Source organism: Rhinolophus sinicus, linkage group LG09 (genome assembly GCF_036562045.2).
Source record: "Rhinolophus sinicus isolate RSC01 linkage group LG09, ASM3656204v1, whole genome shotgun sequence".
Lineage (NCBI taxonomy): Eukaryota > Metazoa > Chordata > Mammalia > Chiroptera > Rhinolophidae > Rhinolophus > Rhinolophus sinicus.
The window spans coordinates 13,682,749-13,700,293 of NC_133758.1; the positions used below are offsets into that span (position 1 = coordinate 13,682,749).

The following is a 17,545-nucleotide window of genomic DNA, read 5'->3' on the forward strand; positions in this document are numbered from 1 at the left end:
AACGCTGTCGCAATATCGAATGACTTACGTATTAACTTTCCCTGTTCAATGCCCAGCAGCCATTCCTGGTGCATCATCCCAGTTTCCTCCATGTTGTTTTTTTCTGTTTGTTTGGGTCTCTCTCTTTCCTGCTAGAGACTTAGCTTGGGGTGGATTCCTTATCTGCTGAGGATTCCCCAGAGGAGATTAAAGTGCTCAGAGTGTGTGGGTAGAAGATGTCCTCCTCATGTCAGCCGAGCTGCCTAGGCCGTTTAGTGAGGGAGGCCTCCATGTCAGCATCCTTAGCTCTTTTTTCTTGGACTGGCCGGATTCCAGACTGTTTCCATCTCCTGTGGGGGAAAAAGGAGAGGAGGGCTGGGTCTCTGCACCCCTAGTAAGGCTAGTTCCCCAAACGCCATTCTTGGCAGTGGTTCTCTGCTCTCAACAGTCTCTGGTATCTTCGGTCCAGAGCCCTCTGTCGCCTCTCCAGGAACCAAACCTCCCGTTGGCTGCTGGGTGGGTGGGGGCAGTTGCCCGCTGCAGTGGGGGGAGTCTAGGCAATCTGACTACATCTTTATCAGACTTGCACTCAATCTCATTCTAGCACTTCTTCTCTTTCATCCCCACTTCCAGACATACCTGGTGCTTCCCATCCTGAACCGATTAGGGATTCTGTCATGTAAACCTGGATGGTTCTTGGCTTACAATTCAGCTTTCTTGGGTCTGCTAAATCATTAACCATTTATCCATCTCCCTTCCAGCTTCCAAAATTACATTGCTGTGGTTCCCTTTACTTTTTTTCCCATCCTTTTCGATTTGTGCTTGAAAACAAACAAAACACCACCACCTACAGCAAAATCTCTGTCTAGTGGGATTTTGGAGAAGGAGTGAAATAACATCCATGTCTTAAGAGTCCCTGTCTGTACCCAAAGGTCTTTACTCTTTATTTGAAGACAGATCAAAAGGGAATGGACATCAGTGAAAAGGGAAAAAAAAAAAGTTCAATTATTAGCTATTAGGAAGGACAAATTAGCAAGGAAAGTGATGAATTCTCTGGAGATTGTTTCATAAAAAAAAATGAGTGAATGAATGAATGGTTAGTTTCAATCCTTATTTCTATATTGATGGCCACCAAAACTTCCTGTCGGATAGCTGTACCTGTTTGTCCTTCCTGCTACGTAAAACATCCAAGTGGAAACAAAGCAATATGGAAACAAACAATAAAAAAAGCACACTGATCTCTGTCTCTAACCAGCTGTGCTGCTGACCAGTGTGTCTCTGTTTTGGCCTCACCAGGCCTGGAAACCTTGGAGTTGCCTGATTTCGACTTGCCTGTGATCTCCAATGTGCCATTAAGTACACTGCTTCCCATGGCCACTCCCCTCAACACCTCTGTGAATGGTGGCCACTGTCTCCTATTTGTTCACCCTGCCTCGCCTCCCTTGCATACTAGAGCTTACACTGCTTGCTTAATTAGTTTCCTCTGAGCAGAGCCGGGAACAGGCCTCCTCTCACTGTCAGGACTATCAGTGACTCCCATTAGCCTACAAGGTCCGGGTCCTCGGCATATTCAGGCTTGGCCCTCGGCCTTCTCTCCCCAGCCTCCTCTCTGAACTCTCCCCATATCCAGTGTGGATGCCTTGCTTGCTCTGGGTATCATGTGCTCTTCTGCCTCGGTCGTACGCCTCAGTATATTCAAGCCTACCCTTCTTGTAAATTCTAAAACCACCGTGATGAAAAAGCATTCCTTCATCCTCTTGGCTTAAAATCATCACAGGGAATCTTATGCTCCCCTCTTGCTTCCCGACCCTAAACAGGTTGATTTCCTGGATAAATATAATTCCCTCCACCCCCCAAACCTTTGCTGAGTACGAAAGGAAAATCTCTAGGCATCAGAACTGGAGGGGAGGCAGTAGAGAGGGTCTCAAAGCCAGAACTATTAGGTTAGGGATGGGGGATTACAGGGAGAATTGAACCCAGATAAAGGCACTGGGGGGCCTTTCAAAGAACCTTTTATTAAAGTATAACATTCATACAGAAAAGGGCATACATCATAAACGTGTGACTCCATGCATTTTCACAAAATGAACACATCATGTCCCCAGCGCCTCCACAGGAAGGGGAAGTAAGGGCCTACATGAAGCCGGATCTCGGACACCTCGGACGGCTGGCCCTTCTTTGAAAAGAAATCTAGGAAACGCCCTGTAGGCCGGAGGACCAGGAAGCTTGCTATTTGCCCAGGGCTCAGGAGAGGGAATGAAAGCTTCCTGGGAAGAATCAACTCTCCTGGTTTCAATGTACACACACACCTGCAAGGAGCAGGACTATGGAGCCAAGAAATTAACACAAACCCCGTCCAAGACTGATGAAATCCCTGGATCTTGGCAGAGGCACCTGGAAAGGCTCTGTGAAGACCCTTCCACCATCCAGGGAGCAGGAGCGCCAGAAAAAAATGTTCTTGACCCATATGTGCTCAAAAAAAACCACAAAAAAAACCACACCCCCTAGGAGAAAATGAACGCATTTAGTTACGCAGCACATGTCTTCACACTGGAGCGGGGGCGCCAGGTTGTTCTCCACACCGCAGACAAACTGAGCCTTCTGAAACGTAAGCACAGATCACTGCTGGTGGGACATCACCCGGTAAGACAGTCTTTCATCGCCCACAAAGTCCTGCATCCATTGGCTGACATTTCTTCCCACTGAACCTACACGCTCTTGAGACAGGGTCTCCTTGCTGTTCCTCCAAAGCCTTACTATGGGTTGAATTGTGTGCCCCCAAAGATATGTGGAAATCCTCACCTGTGGTCCTTGTAGACATCACCTTCTTGGAAACAGGGTCTTTGCAGATGTAATTGAGTTAAGGTGAGGTTAATAGGATGGGCCTTTAATCCACCATGACTGGTGTCCTTATAAGAGGGGACGATTGTCCTGTGAAGACAGACACACAAGGAGAAGGCCGTGTGACGATGAAGGAGGAGATGAGTGATGCAGCTGCAAGCCACGGAATGCCAAGGAGAAGCAAGGAAGAGACGGAAGGATCCTTGCCTCCATATTTCAGAGGGAGCACGGCCCTCCGGACACCTTGATTTGGGACTTCCAGCCTTCAGAACTGGAGGATGATACATTTCTGTTGTTTTAAGCCACCTGGTTTGTGGTATGTTGTTCCAGCAGTCCTAGGAAACTAATACAAGCCTCAAATGTGTTGCAGCCTTTCTGCTCTGGACCATTCTGCTTGCAAAGCCCTGCAGACAGCCTCCCTCACTCCCCTCGGGTTCCTACTCAAATGCCAGCTTTGCAGAGGCCATGTCCAGGGGCAGCACCAAAACCAGCAGTTCTGCCTCTCCACATTCCTTTGCCTCTTTTATGGTTCTTCGTGGTCCCTAGCCATATCTGACATTTTACTGTATATCTTTTATTTATTGTCTGCCTTGCCTTCTACAATGTAAGTGCCATGACACTAGAGATGGCACTGGCTGTGTGCCCAGTGCCCACCACCTACCTGACATAGGGAGGCTCTCCATACATACTGTATTTACTTCATAAATGAATGAGCTAGTTGAGAATCTGATTCAGTCTTTACGTTTTTAGCCTTCACGTTGCTTTGCTCATAGTAGACTCTCACCACTGGTGGGCTTACGGCTCTGTGGCGTTAAGAGGGGAAGTCAAAATGCACGTCAGATTGGCCTGGGTTTGGTAGCCTCTTTGCCGTAAAACAATTGTGGGGACAATCGATCAGATTTCTCTGAGTAATCATTTGTTTGCCTCACACAGCCACTGTTTCTCGAAAATTGACCACCACCCCCACTTGCCCTGTTGTTTTTCTGATTAAGGAAACAGAATTGAGTAATCTAAATTTAGTTTGTGTAGCTCAGAGGTGCCAATCATGGCAAATAATGAATTAGGCAATCCTCCCTTCCCTGAAGCATTGAGCTGAAACCGACAAATTCATTTTATTTAGGACCAGAGGCTGAACTCGGAGTGCTTTCTGTGACAGGAGAGTGCTTTCTTCACTAATTAAGTCACCCTGGCTCAGACAAACCCTCTCCTTCGAGGTGGGGGGGTGCCACTTCTCTGAGTTGGCCCAGGGATTTGGCCTTCTGATTGTTAAAGGAAGCAGATATCATTTTATTTTAAATACGTATATGTGAGCTAGAAAAATGCATTCATATAATATAAATATATAAATCAAAATACATTTATAGAAATAAAAATGTATGTATGTATGTATATAAATCCCATATTGTTTTATAAATTTCTTTGGCCTTTCAAGGGCCTTTCTGGTTTTCTTAGTAAACCCAGATTTAGAATTCACAATTTCTGGGTTATGGGCTGTTTTCTAATCAGTTTTGAAAAGGACCGATATAAAGCACATTTTATCTGCTTTCATTTCATAGGAACATAAAAATTCACGCATTGGAAAGCTGTTATATTTGATGTTTGTAAGAACTAAGCCATGGATTAGAAATAACAATTGTTATGATACTCTGTTGGGGAAAAATAATGAGGTTCTGTTTCCATTTATAACCCGCCTTATATGTGCACCAGGAGGTTTTAACATGAGGAATGCTGACTGAGTTTTTTAAAAGTCAGTAAAAATCAAAACACAGGCTATGAGTAAAATGTACGAAATGGTGTTAATTCATTAAAAAAATATGTTGATAACTTTAATAAAGCATGTTTTTCTAGCTCCTTTCTCCTTTCTGGTCAGATACAAATTTAACCCCTCCCATCTGTTGATGATGTGAGATGTGGCACCTTTATGCCTCGTCACTAATCATCCCCATTAGCCTGGGAAGGGCCAGAAGAGCCCTGTTATCTCCACCTAGCAGGAGGGGCACAGCACCCAGCTGGGGGGGTGACTTATCCAGACCTCCCAGAGGCGGCTGAGACATCTGACACCCTTGACCTTTTCTAGTTCTCTGGCCTGGTCTACGCTTTTCCCAGCACAGTATTTCAAAATGTAGAATCTTTTGGTATAATTTATTGAAAAGAAATAGATTTAGGCTTTAGGTAGAGAAATATATAATCTATGAAGATCACTTCTTTAAAGGGCAAATGAAACTGATACCATTTTCGTAAGGAGAGTAGAAAGTTAGCAAAATGTGTAGGAAAGCAGTTTGATACTTGGAGCAAGTGTCACTGTCCGTTTCTCAGGGAACATCTGCTTGAATTTGAAGATCATATCGGTGATATGAAAGGCAACCCGTTTAATTTGACATTTTACATTGGGCTTATAACCCTAAGGAGAACTAACATTAACAATAAACTAATGCAATCAAGAGCACATAGTTTAGCTTCAATCCAGTCTAGACTTCATCTTGCAGGAATGTTCCACATGGCTTGCCCCCTTGACTGTCTTAAGGCCGTTGCCCAGATGTCAGTGAGGAGTTCTCTGACCCATCTATTTCAAATTATGTTAGCCTCCCCACCATCTCGCTATGTTGCTTCATTCTTCTTTCTAATGGTCATCATCACCCAAATTAGTACATGATTGTTTTCTAACTCTCCCTTAACTCCCGTGTAAGGCCCTTGTCTACTCCGTTCACTCCTGTTTTCCCGGTGCACACAGTAGGTGCTCAGTAATTATTCAATGAACGAATGATGCCTGAGACCTTTGTGTTCCAAGGGGTGGTCTTGTTCTCCATGACACACTGAACATCGGGGCAGGGTTGGCGGATGCAAATGCGGGAATGTAGGACTGACTAGAAAGGCGGGAGGGGCCTGCTCCGTCCCGGACTGGGGCCAGGCGCTCACCAGGTGAAGGTGCGCAGACCTGATTCTAACAAACCTCACTATACCATCCCTTTAAGAAATGCATTCACCAGACTGGCCTTCACTTTTCCTAAAGCTGTCCTGTTAGTGCAATGTTTGTTTTCTATCCCATCTGTCAAACTCTGCTTCATAGAGATACTACGGAGAAACTGAATGTCATGAGTGTCTTCTGCCATTCTGAAAACAAAGCAAAACAAAACAGAGTTGGCAGAGTTGTGTTGTAATTAGGTATGCAAACTGGAGAACTGAAGCATCCTTATAGCTAAGTAACAGTGATGGAAATGTACAGAAAGTTCTTTGCTGAGCTGTGGCTGTTATTTCTGACTTGGTCAGGTTGGCACACTGCAATCAGGGAATCCGTCCACGGTGACCCGGGGTCTAGCATGGCTTCAGTGGTGGTGGCGCGGAGGGAGCCGCTAGCTGAGCCCGGCGCCCTTTCTTACACTTGGGGCCGCACTGGGCCTGGGCCGGCTCCCTGCGAGGGGCGTGTCTTCGCCTGGCCCCGCCCCCGCGGCCCTGCCCGGGCTCCGCAGCGAATGAGTGGGCGCGCCACGGGGGCGCAGAGGGAGACCGCGAGGGAGATAAGGGCTCGGGGGGTGCCGGCGGGGGCGCGCTGCGGCTGGGCGCTGGTGGGGCCGGCCCCTGAGCGCGTCGTCGCGGGAGGAATCCAGGTCCCGGGCCGCGGCTGTCCCGAGAAAGCTTGCACTCGGCACAAACATGGCTGCGGCCCTGCGAGCTGCGGGCGCCCTGCTTCGCGATCGAAGTAAGTGGGGTTGTCGCGGCAGCCGCCGACACCGAGGTCCCAGCGACGGCGGGGACAGCAGGCACCTCCCGCCGGTCTCCCCATCCCCAGCCTGGGGGCTTCCGGGAGCAGCGGCCGACTGCGCAGGAAGCCGCGCGGGGTGGGTAGAGGGGCGGAGGAAGGACTGGAAAGGGACCCTCCCCTGGGAGGGTCGAGAGGGTTACGTGGGTCACCTGAGGGCCCTGGGATGCCGCGGGGAGGGGATCTGGAGTTCTACCAGTCACCTGGGTGGCTGAACGCAATGGCTGAATTTCTCAGAGCTTTAGTGCTTATTTGTAAAATCAGAATAATGACAGGCAAGGACTGTCGTGAGGATTACGGGAGAGACGCAGTGTTAAGAGCCTGCCACAGGGAGGACTGTAATGAAGGCATCAGTCCACCAGAGCTCAAAAGTGTCAGGAGACTTTGGCCAGAAATAAAGGACAAAGATTTAGTGAGGGGCCTTAAGGGTTTGCAAAGGGGCAACAACTCGGCAATACCCAGAGTGTTCCGAAGGAGAAAGAACAGTTTGAGAGTTTTATGGTAAAAAGCTCACATTGGGAAAAAAGTTAGCCCTGCATTCTTAGCCTGCGGATTGGCCCCAGGTTGTAATCTTCCAGCTGTCCGGTGAGTAATGGAACGTTTTCTTCTTGGGGACATTCAGATGCTTAACTGAAGCTTTGATGTGTGCCAGGCATTGATACAAAACGGACTGAAGTGCATCCAGGTATTGACGCAGGACTGGAACTTCAGAAATTTAAGTTCCCAGGCTAGTCAAGGCAAGAATAGAATTGTTTCCTATTCCTCAGCCTACTTTCTTTTAATAATATGGCAGCTTAACCACAGTGACTCCACTTTATTTCTTCATTCTACTCATCATCATCATCATCATCATCACCACAACCTGGCTTCCCTCCCTGGTGATGGAGGTCACAGTGGGCCCATTGCTGCTCTGCCCTAGCCCCTCGCATCATCCAGTGCTCAGTTGTCCTTGGCAGCAGGACCCATCATGAGGCAGCCTGGGCTAGTGTTTTCTAGAGATATTTGGAGAACAAATAAGACCCATTGACAACCGCACACATTTTTGATACAAACCCTGAATATAGGTTGTGTCTACAGGATGAGCTGATGGGACTCTGGACTAGACACTCCTGGTTGGGACACCACGTAGCTCTGCAGCATTCCTGTGACCCCCTGAGCAAGGCACTCATCCTGGCTTGAGCTTCAGTAATTGTAAAAGGAGTCAGGTAGTACCTCATAGGCTTGGCATAAAGATTAGCTAGAGACAGGCCAAGTCTGTAGCACAGCGTCTCTGGCATGCAGTAGATAATCGAGACTCTCAAAATGTTCAGTTACTATTATGTAAAAGATTGCCACATACCAAGATGCTTAACTAGTGCATCTGAATGGTGACTGGACACAGAGCTGACTTATTTTTCTAAGAAGTTCCCTAATTCATCAGTCTGGCACCTACTGAGAGGGAGTAGAGAGAATCCACTCTGAACCTCCATGTCTTATTGCAGGTACCTTTGTTAGGAAAATAATAAGGACGCAGTGTACAATGAGGATCAGGGCTCTGGAAGACAAAAGACGTTATCTCTTAAGAAAAGGAAGCAGTAATGGGGCTGAAAGAAGCATCAAATTAATCTTTGGTTTCATTGACCCTTCCTGTGACAAATAAAGTATGACAGGATCTAGATTTGAGGTCATGGAACAATATGAGAAACTTTAAATGATTTGTTGTCCAGGTTATAAGTAACTAAGTGGAAGGATTCAGAAACCATAAAGTTGATTTGACATCCAGTTGTATTATGAACTATGATTTTAAGATGTAGTTATGATTATAATATTTTAATCATCTTGTTTGATATGAAGGAATTAACATTATCTGGGTTAGGAAAAATTGAATAGTATTAGGTTGGTGCAAAAGTCATTGCGGTTTAACAGTTTAAAAATAATTGCAAAAACCATGGTTACTTTTGCACCAACCTCATATTTCTAAAAACAAATTCTGAAAGACTGGAAAAGAAAGTTTTAACCTCTTATGTTTTTGGCATATTACAGAATTAATAAGCTTCCTTGTGGTGGACTATATACCATATTATATACATATATGATAAAATATATATTTTATATAAAAATATATATTTATTAGAAAGTTGGTAGAATAATGAATTATTTTTCTTTGTGACTTTTTCTTTCCAAGTTTTCCACATTAAGCATGTATGTCTTTCATAATTAGGAAAAGTTTTTTAGAATCATAGAGTATCAATGTGTACATCAAATTAGAACATTTTGGCTCCATACCAGAAAAATAACTATTTTATTTTATTTTATTGGGGTAGGGGATCAGGACTTTATTGGGGAACAGTGTGTACTTCCAGGACTTTTTTTCCAAGCCAAGTTGTTTTCCTTTCAATCTTAGTTATGGAGAGTGCCGTTCAGCTTCAAGTTGTCCTTTCAGTCTTAGTTGTGGAGGGCGCAGCTCAGCTCCAGGTCCAGTTGCCATTGCTAGTTGCAGGGGACACAGCCCACCATCCTTGCGGGAGTCGAGGAATCAAACTGGCAACCTTTTGGTTGAGAGGATGCGCTCCAACCAACTGAGCCATCCGGGAGGCAGCTCAGCTCAAGGTGCCGTGTTCAATCTTAGTTGCAGGGGGCGCTGCCCACCATCCCTTGCGGGACTCGAGGAATTGAACTGGCAACCTTGTGGTTGAGAGCCCACTGGCCCATGTGGGAATTGAACCGGCAGCCTTTGAAGTTAGGAGCATGGAGCTCCAACCACCTGAGCCACCGGGCCGGCCCCAACAGTTATTTTTTTGAAGGCTTCCCTCCCCAAGTGTTTATTAATAGTCACAATGTAGAACCTTATTTCTCTTAATTTTTAAAATGATATTATATATATATATTAATTTTTTTATTGGGGAATATTGAGGAACAGTGTGTTTCTCCAGGGCCCATCAGCTCCAAGTCATTGTCCTTCAATCTAGTTGTGGAGGGTGCAGCTCAGCTCCAAGTCCTGTTGCTGTTTTCAAGCGTTAGTTACAGGGGCACAGCCCACCATCCCATGCGGGAATTGAACCGACAACCTTGTTGTTGAGAGCTCGTGCTCTAACCAACTGAGCCATCCGGCTGCCCTGAAAAATGGTACATATTTTTATAAGTACCTTTTGAAATAATCCTCACTTCCTATGTGATAGAAAAGGGCTCTGTTACATATTTAAGTACTTGTGTACCATACTTTCTACCCTCTCCTGCCCCACCCCAAGCATCCAAAATATTAAATAATTTGGTTTTGGAGAACCAGTTGATACCCATAAACTTCTTAAGTGACAGGTTTATCTTTTAAAAAATTTTGTATTTTCAGTTGACATACAATATTAGTTCAACTGTACAACACAGTGATTAGACATTTATATAACTTATGAAGTAATCACCCTGATAAATCTAGTCCCCATCTGACACTATAAGCAGTGATTACGATAATATTGACTATATTCCTTATGTTATATTTTACATCCCTGTGACTACTTTGTAACTACCAATTGTACTTAATTCCTTCCTCTTTTTCACTTAGCACCCCCTGCCCCCTCCCATTTGGTAACACTCAAAATGTTCTCTGTATTTATGAGTTTGTTTCTGTTTTGTTTGTTTATTTTGTTTTTTAGATTCCACATATAAGTGACATCATATGGTATTTGTCTTTCTCAGTCTGACTTATTTCACTTAGCATAGTATTCTCTAGGTCCATTCATGTGGTTGCAAATGACAAGATTTCATCCTTTTCTATAGCAGAGTAATATTCCTTTGTATATATGTACCACTTCTTTATCCATTCATCCATTGATGGGCACCCAGGCTGCCTCCATATCTTGGCTATTATAAATAATGCTGCAGTGAACATACGGATGCACCTTTTCGAAGTATTGTTTTGGTTTTTTTTGGATAAATACCCAGAAATAGGATTACTGGGTCCTTTGTCTCTTGTTATAGACTTTGTTTCAAAGTCTTATTTTGTTTGGTGGTGATGAACTTCAACTTTTTCTTGTCTGGGAAGCTATTTATCTGTCCTTCGATTCTAAATGATAGCTTTGCTGGATAGAGTAATCTTGGTTGTAGGTCTTTGCTTTTTATCACTTTGAATATTGCATGCTAATCCCTTCTAGCCTGGAAAGTTTCTGTTAAGAAATCAGCTGACAATCTTATAGGACCTCCTGTGTAGGTAACTAACTGCTTTTCTCTTGCTGCTTTCAAGAGTTTTTCTTTGTCTTTAACCTTTGGCATTTTAATTATGATGCATCTTGGTGCATGTCTCTTTGGATTCATCTTGTTTGGGACTCTCTGTGCTTCCTGGCTTGTATATCTATTTCCTTCGCCAGGTTAGGGAAATTTTCTATCATTATTTCTCCAAATAGGTTTTCAATTCCTTGCTGTCTCTCTTCTCCTTCTAGTACGCCTATGATACGAACGTTGGTACGCGTGATATTGTCCCAGAGGCCCCTTAAACTATCCTCATTTTTTTGGATTCTTCTTTCTTTTTGCTGTCTGATTGGGTGTTTTCTGCTACCTTAGCTTCCAAAGCTGATTCGATCCTCTGTTTCATCTAATCTACTGTTGATTCCCTCTAATATATTCTTTATTTCAGTTACTGTATTCTTCATTTCTGACTGGTTCTTTTTTATGTTTTCTATCTCCATTTTTATGTTTCCTATCTGTTGAAGGTCTCATTAAGATCACTGAATATCTTTATAAGCAGTGTTTTGAACTCTGCGTCTGGTAGATTGCTTGTCTCCATTTTGTGTAGTTCTTTTTATGGATCTTTGTTCTGTTCTTTCACAAGTCTGCTTTGAGTGATTCACCTGTTGAGTTTGTCCAGGAGTTACAAAGTTGTGTTCTCTTATATCATCTTCTCCTGCATAACCCTCAGTTTTACAGCTTTTACTGTTTGTAAGTCTTCCAAAGGTAGACCAGTTGTCCATGTCAAGAGTAGAATTACCTAATCTTAGTTCGTAAGTGGGCAAGGCCTTCCTGTTGAGTACAGCAGGTCCTCAAATAACATTGTTTTGTTTAAAGTCATTTCATTATAACGTTGATGAGATGCTGTAGGAAGTTAACTCTAGTTTATATCAATTAGCCTGTGGTAAAACTGGTTTCATTATTCATTAGTTTGCCTGAAATCACAGAACCTATTGATGACGTTAAGTGAGATGATAGTAGTCTTACCTCTTGCTTAACCACATGCAATGTGCCAGGCACTGTTCTTGGGGCTGGACGTAGTTTTTGTTTTGTTTTGTTTTATTTTTCTATTCTTCACAACAGCCCTGCAAGTTTGGCCTCAGCACTGTTTTACAGATGAGAAAAGTGAAGCTTGGAGTAGCTCGGCGAGTTGCCCAAACACTGCCACTCAGCTTGTTGGTCCTGTGAGGGATTTCTGCTCTGATGTCTCTGGCTCCAGAGCACATACTGTGTTCTATGCTGCCTATGCCTTTGGATTTCTCTTCAGCTGTGAGCTGAGTACATTCACGAGTCTTACTTGGTCCTTTGAATGATGACTTTAAACTCCTTTAGCTAGACGAACACTAATCTTTTGACAGGAGACACTCTTTGTTTCTCTAGAACCTCAGATCATTAGGGAGAGGTGCATTTTAGAGAAGTCCTTGAGAGGTAGATATACTAACTCTAAGTTCTGAGCAGACGGGATCCATGGTTAGCAGCAGCACCCTCCACTGAGAATTTGTTCAACCACAGGGAAGCGAATTCTGTAAGCAGAGGGCATGACAATAGTTCAGCAGCTCAGAAAGCTACCAGCTCCCAAATCGTACTGGGAAATACTCATGTACTAGCTGGAGGCTCTCATCTCACCCCTCTCCCCCAACTCCTTTTTAAGGTTCACAGGAGGAATCTTATTTTATCACCAGCAGTCATACTGTGGGATGCCAAAATTCTGTTTTCATGCCCCTGGGAGTCTGATTGAATCTCATTCACATAAGGAGTTGCCGGCATTGTGGCGTGATGGAGAACCTGGTTCAATCTCCTCATGCAGTTCAGCATCGAACATGTCTAAAACAAGGAGACGTGGGCTGGTTTGAGACTTCACGTGAGCAGAATCGAACTTCTTTATGTCAGTCTTTGCACTTCCACTTTGAGTTAGTAAGGATTATCCAGCAAAGCTCGTGTAATTGGCTCTGTAGGGAATGGGCACAATCTGGACAGCTGGAAATCTAAGTGGCCTGGAGACACCATTCTCCTATATTTTATAGACATGCTAGATGATAAAAAATCAGAGCAGGTATAGTCCCTGCGCTCTAGACACTTACAAATGAAACTAGTGCCAGCACTAATCATAGGTGGCAGAGTCTGTACAGAATGCTTCACTGGGTTTATCTGCTGTAATCCTCACAAGGATAGTAAGGTGTCATCATTTTACAGCTGGGGAAACTAAGGCTCAGAAATACTGTAACCCAACCCCAGACACATTGCTAATAGGGGACAGAGCTGGATTCAGAGTCAGAACTGCGAGTACCCAGCCCGAGTCCCTCACCAGGACACCTCTGAGGACACCTATGACTCATAGGTAGGAGGAGGGAAGAAGGAGACTGATCTTCAGCAGGTTGCAAACCTACTGGTTTGAGATTAGGGAAGGGAGTCCCGTGGACAGTGTGCGTATGACCCATGGGCTGCTCAGTTCAGGTGGGTTCTCCAGGCCCACCACGGACTCTTGTGGGGCCCAGGGCAAGAGTACAAATGAAGAACCATATATCATATGTGGGATAGCAAGCTGACAAACTGTGACATATATTCTGTTCTACACTGACAAATAGACCTTCATCACAACCTGGGAGGGTGAACTCTTGAACTCTTCAGAGTTCCTGCAGAAATGTGGAGCTTTGGGAGACTTGCCTCTGGCCCGCAGGCTTCCCTGCTTCTCTTCCCACTGCCGCTCTGTCCTGCATTGTGAAGTCTTGTGCATACACATGTGGATGCTCCAGTCTGTGTGTTCAAGCTCCAAACAACCACCTGTTGGCTACCTTTCAGGTCAAGAATTGCTTGCACTGATGGCGTGATCAGCCCTCAGAAGGATGGACCCAGGAAAGAGGCCTGTGCAGACCCAGGAAGTGGGCGTGGGGTTTCGGGGGGCAGGGAATCCTGGGCCCCTAGGTGCTCGGACCCTGGTCAGGAATGTGGGGTGTGGCCTCTGGGAGTCCATGAATCCTTGACTGTGCAGAGTGCACACCCGTGGGGTGGGGTGCAGCAGGAGGTATGCCAGAGTTGGCCCTCTAAAGCAGAGGTGCTGCTTGTCAGGGTCTAAAAGCAATACTGGGGTCCTCAGTCCTGGTGCTTTATTGGGGAAGGCACGTAGGCAGATACGAGATCTGTGCAACTGGTGGGAAACTGGCCCGTGTCCACTCCTTAAGCCAGTGGCTCTTACCCTTTCTGCAGGCTCCTCACCTTTCATATGAACAGCGTGCTGCCATCAGTAACTTTCCTAAGGTGCAGTGATTCTCGTGAGGGATCCTATCCAAATCTGCAGCCAAGGCAGGGAGAAGAGGTGCTTGTTTCTAAATGGGCTCTGTGTAGGGCGTGATAAGCCATCCTAGGGGGCGCCACCCTGTCCCCTGGGAGAGGCCTGAAGTGCCTTCCCCCGCCTGAATGCTGGGAAACAGACATGCTGGGAAAATCACCTCTGCTATAGCATCTCTTTAAAATTTAAATCCAGGAGTTGTGCTCTGAGGACCTCTTCAAAATAAATGACTTTCCAGCTAGATTTCATGCTAGCACTTTCATTTTGTCACAGTGGTGCCTGGCAGCTCAAGGGCCGGTCAGCCATGGAGGTGCCAATCAGAAGCAGCCACAGCAGCCGCCGCCGTCACAGAAACGGCCCAACGCGCCAGAAACCCAAAACCTCAAGTCCAACCAGGGAAGAGGTATGCGTCTAATTTTAGGTACTAATAAGGGCTTTGCCTTATTTATGGAAAGGTGCGGGGAAACTCAGTGTGTAAGAAGCGGTATGTTATTTTCTTGGCTTCCTTTCAGAAGCTCTTAAACTGTTAAACAGATTACATCCCCCACCTTCCCTTTAGGGCTTTCAATTTTTTTTTTTTTTTTTAATTTTTACAGATTTTAAAATCATTTATTTATTTATTTATTTATTTATTTATTTATTTATTTATTTTCTTTCCAGCTTTATTGCAAAACAGTTGACAAATATAAAAATCCCACAGAGCTTTTGTTAAAGGACACAGAGTTGAGCATAAACAGTGTGCAAATCATGTAGGAATTTAGTTCTGGAATATGTCACATAACAAATTCTATGTATGCTGGAAATGTATTTATGAACTTAACATAATTATGCCTTTGAAATGTATGTCCTGTACAGGATCGAGAATAACTAACCTACCAAGATTTTCTGCGGTAGACGCTATCATTGTTTTTCATCTGTTCACACAGTGAACATAATTGTAAATGACATGTGGTTTATTAAAGAAATGAAGTACGTGTTTCATACCTCACCTCGGCTGTTTGCGGGTGGACGGCAGCAGGCCTGGCAATGTTGCTGGCTGTCCTCTGTTGTCACAGAAGCCACAGCTGTTCCCAAGTCTTCCTCCAGTGCAGAGGCGACAGAAGACTCGGAAGGCCAATTGTTTACATGAGAACCTACATAGAAATAGCGCACTTTAACACTAAGCAGAGGGAAAGAAAGAAAGTAGCTAGGAACTGTTGAACCCCTGGATCTTTCCAGTAGACCAGATGTTCTATGAAAGCTGCACAGCTAGGAAAATAAAGTAGTCTTAGTTTGTGTTTGTGATGTTTCATGGTGTGACCAGGGGTCCATTGATTGAACACTAATTAAAGTGAGGTTTGTAGGGAATAGGGCATTAGGGATGGGGCCCCAAAGCATCTCCTTTCAACTCTGGCCTCCGAAAACATTGAGTCTGGTGAGGAAGATAGCACACGGACGCTGTCTCAGGTGTGGCGGACTGAGCAGGGCACCATTCCCCTCGCCCCCCCGGAGCCCCTCTTGTCTCACCTCAGCCATAGTAGAAAGTGCTTTAAGTGTATAGCATACTTAGTGTAACCTGAAGAACTGATTCGATGTGGAACCCTGGAAAAAAATTATTTCGTTATTATATTATCCTCGTGGCGAAAGTCAGTAATATAAATAGCCTTACTATTAAATTATTGAAATTTAATAAAAATCTGAAAAAATAGAAATTCTCAAATAACTTTATATCATATTTACACAAAAGAAATGGGTTCATTTTAGAAAATACAGACAAGCCCCCAAAAAAAAGATTAGGAAAAAAAAGTCACTGATAATCTCACCATCCAGTATTTTGTCTCTATATTTATATCTATTAATATTCATTCAGTATATATTGACCAAAATACGACAATACTGTATATATTTTTATAACTTCCTCTTTTTATTTAATAATGCCACCATTTAAATATAAATATTCATTATAAACATTATTTTAATAATTTAAGACTATTTTTTTAAATCATAATTTATTAATCTGGTCCCACCTTATGGGGCCCATAGATTATTTATAGTTTTTAGAATTAGAAATGATGAAGTGATGCGAGTCTTTGTGAATCACTCTGATGTCAGACATTCTGAAGTCATTGTGTTGCTTAGTGCCTGGACCAGACTAGTCTAGACAATATTAGACTAACACTGTGTTAGAACAGGGCTTAGCAAACTTGTCTATAAAGGGCTAGACAGTTAATTTTTTAGGCTTCATGAGCCATTTGGTCTCTTGCTGGTAATCAACTTTGTTGTTATAGTATGAGAGCAGCCATAGATAACATGTAAACAAATAAGCTGTGTGGCAATAAAGCTTTATTTACAAAACAAACAGTGGGGGGCAAGGTACAGATTTGGTCCATGGATTGTAGTTTGCCAAACCCTGTTCTAGAGACATCATAGATCCTCAGGCCAATTACATCTTTTAGGTTTAATGAAAAGCTGGATTTGTTTGTTTTTTGAATCCTGATACTTACTATCTACAGAGGGTGCCAAAAATATGTACACACATTTTAAGAAAGGAGAAAAACTGTATTAAAATTGTAATACTCAATAGATACCAATAACAAAAGATGAATACTGTATTTCCCCGAAAATAAGACCTAGCTGGACCATCAGTTCTAATCATCTTTTGGAGCAAAAATTCATATGAGACCCGGTCTTATTTTAATATAATATATAATATAATACACAATACACTATAATATAATATAATAAAATATATATAATTTAATACCAGGTCTTATATTAATTTTTGCTCCAAAAGACGCATTAGAGCTAATGGTCTGGCTAGGTCTTATTTTCGGAGAAACACGGTACAAGTCATATATATACATTTTGTTGGCACCCCCAGTACAATAGAATAGGATTCTATTTATTAACTGATGAGCTAAGTTTCTGTTATGTACCATTAATAGTTCAAAGGAAAAACCTCATATTTTGAGAATCCCATGATATAAAAATGACAAAATGTTGAAACCTTTTCAAGTGAGAAGTTTTAAATATGTTTTGCTATATACACTTTTACATTTACACAAAGGGAACTTGGCCATTCAGTCCTTGGTCTCAGATGTGCTCTGTCTGGAGAAGTGAAGAGACAGAGAATCTTGACTAAAGCTTTGTACTTCACATTCTGGAGAAGAAGGGTGTCAGACTAAGGCTTTCTAATGCACCATTTGTCATGTACAACACAGTTCTGAATTAAGTGCATGGATATTTAGGTATTTTCAAATCGTGTGCATCTCTTTCATGTATAAGATCAAATCAACATGGTTTGCAAAGCATGGATTTGCAGGGCAGGGTAATGTCCCAGTTAAAACCACTCTTGTTTTTAGCTCAGGTGTAGATGAAAAACAGTTCTAAATCCCGTTTGCACTTTGATACCCTCTGTGGCTTAGGTAAGTCTCTTAGCCTGGGGTTTCCTAACCACTCATCTATTAACTGGCAACAGTCCATGGAAAAATGCACTTAATTTATTGTGA

General features: G+C 43.5%; 1 protein-coding gene and 1 long non-coding RNA gene across 2 annotated transcripts in view; one reads left to right on the plus strand and one right to left on the minus strand.

Moving 5' to 3' along the window:
• Window positions 1-2,037: 2,037 nt before the first annotated feature.
• LOC141573135 (uncharacterized) lies at window positions 2,038-3,665 on the minus strand. Its single transcript, XR_012498738.1, has 3 exons — window positions 3,482-3,665; window positions 2,782-2,910; window positions 2,038-2,580 (listed from the first exon to the last, which is right to left on the minus strand). It is a non-coding gene; the product is annotated as an uncharacterized LOC141573135 (long non-coding RNA).
• A 2,577-nt stretch (window positions 3,666-6,242) lies between these two features.
• FECH (ferrochelatase) overlaps window positions 6,243-17,545 on the plus strand; it is a 35,062-nt gene continuing 23,759 nt past the window's right edge. The window contains exons 1-2 of the mRNA XM_019755318.2: window positions 6,243-6,517; window positions 14,331-14,460. Of these exons, the coding sequence (XP_019610877.2) occupies window positions 6,472-6,517; window positions 14,331-14,460 (176 nt within the window). The 5' untranslated portion in view covers window positions 6,243-6,471. The remainder of the gene's footprint in view (window positions 6,518-14,330; window positions 14,461-17,545) is intronic.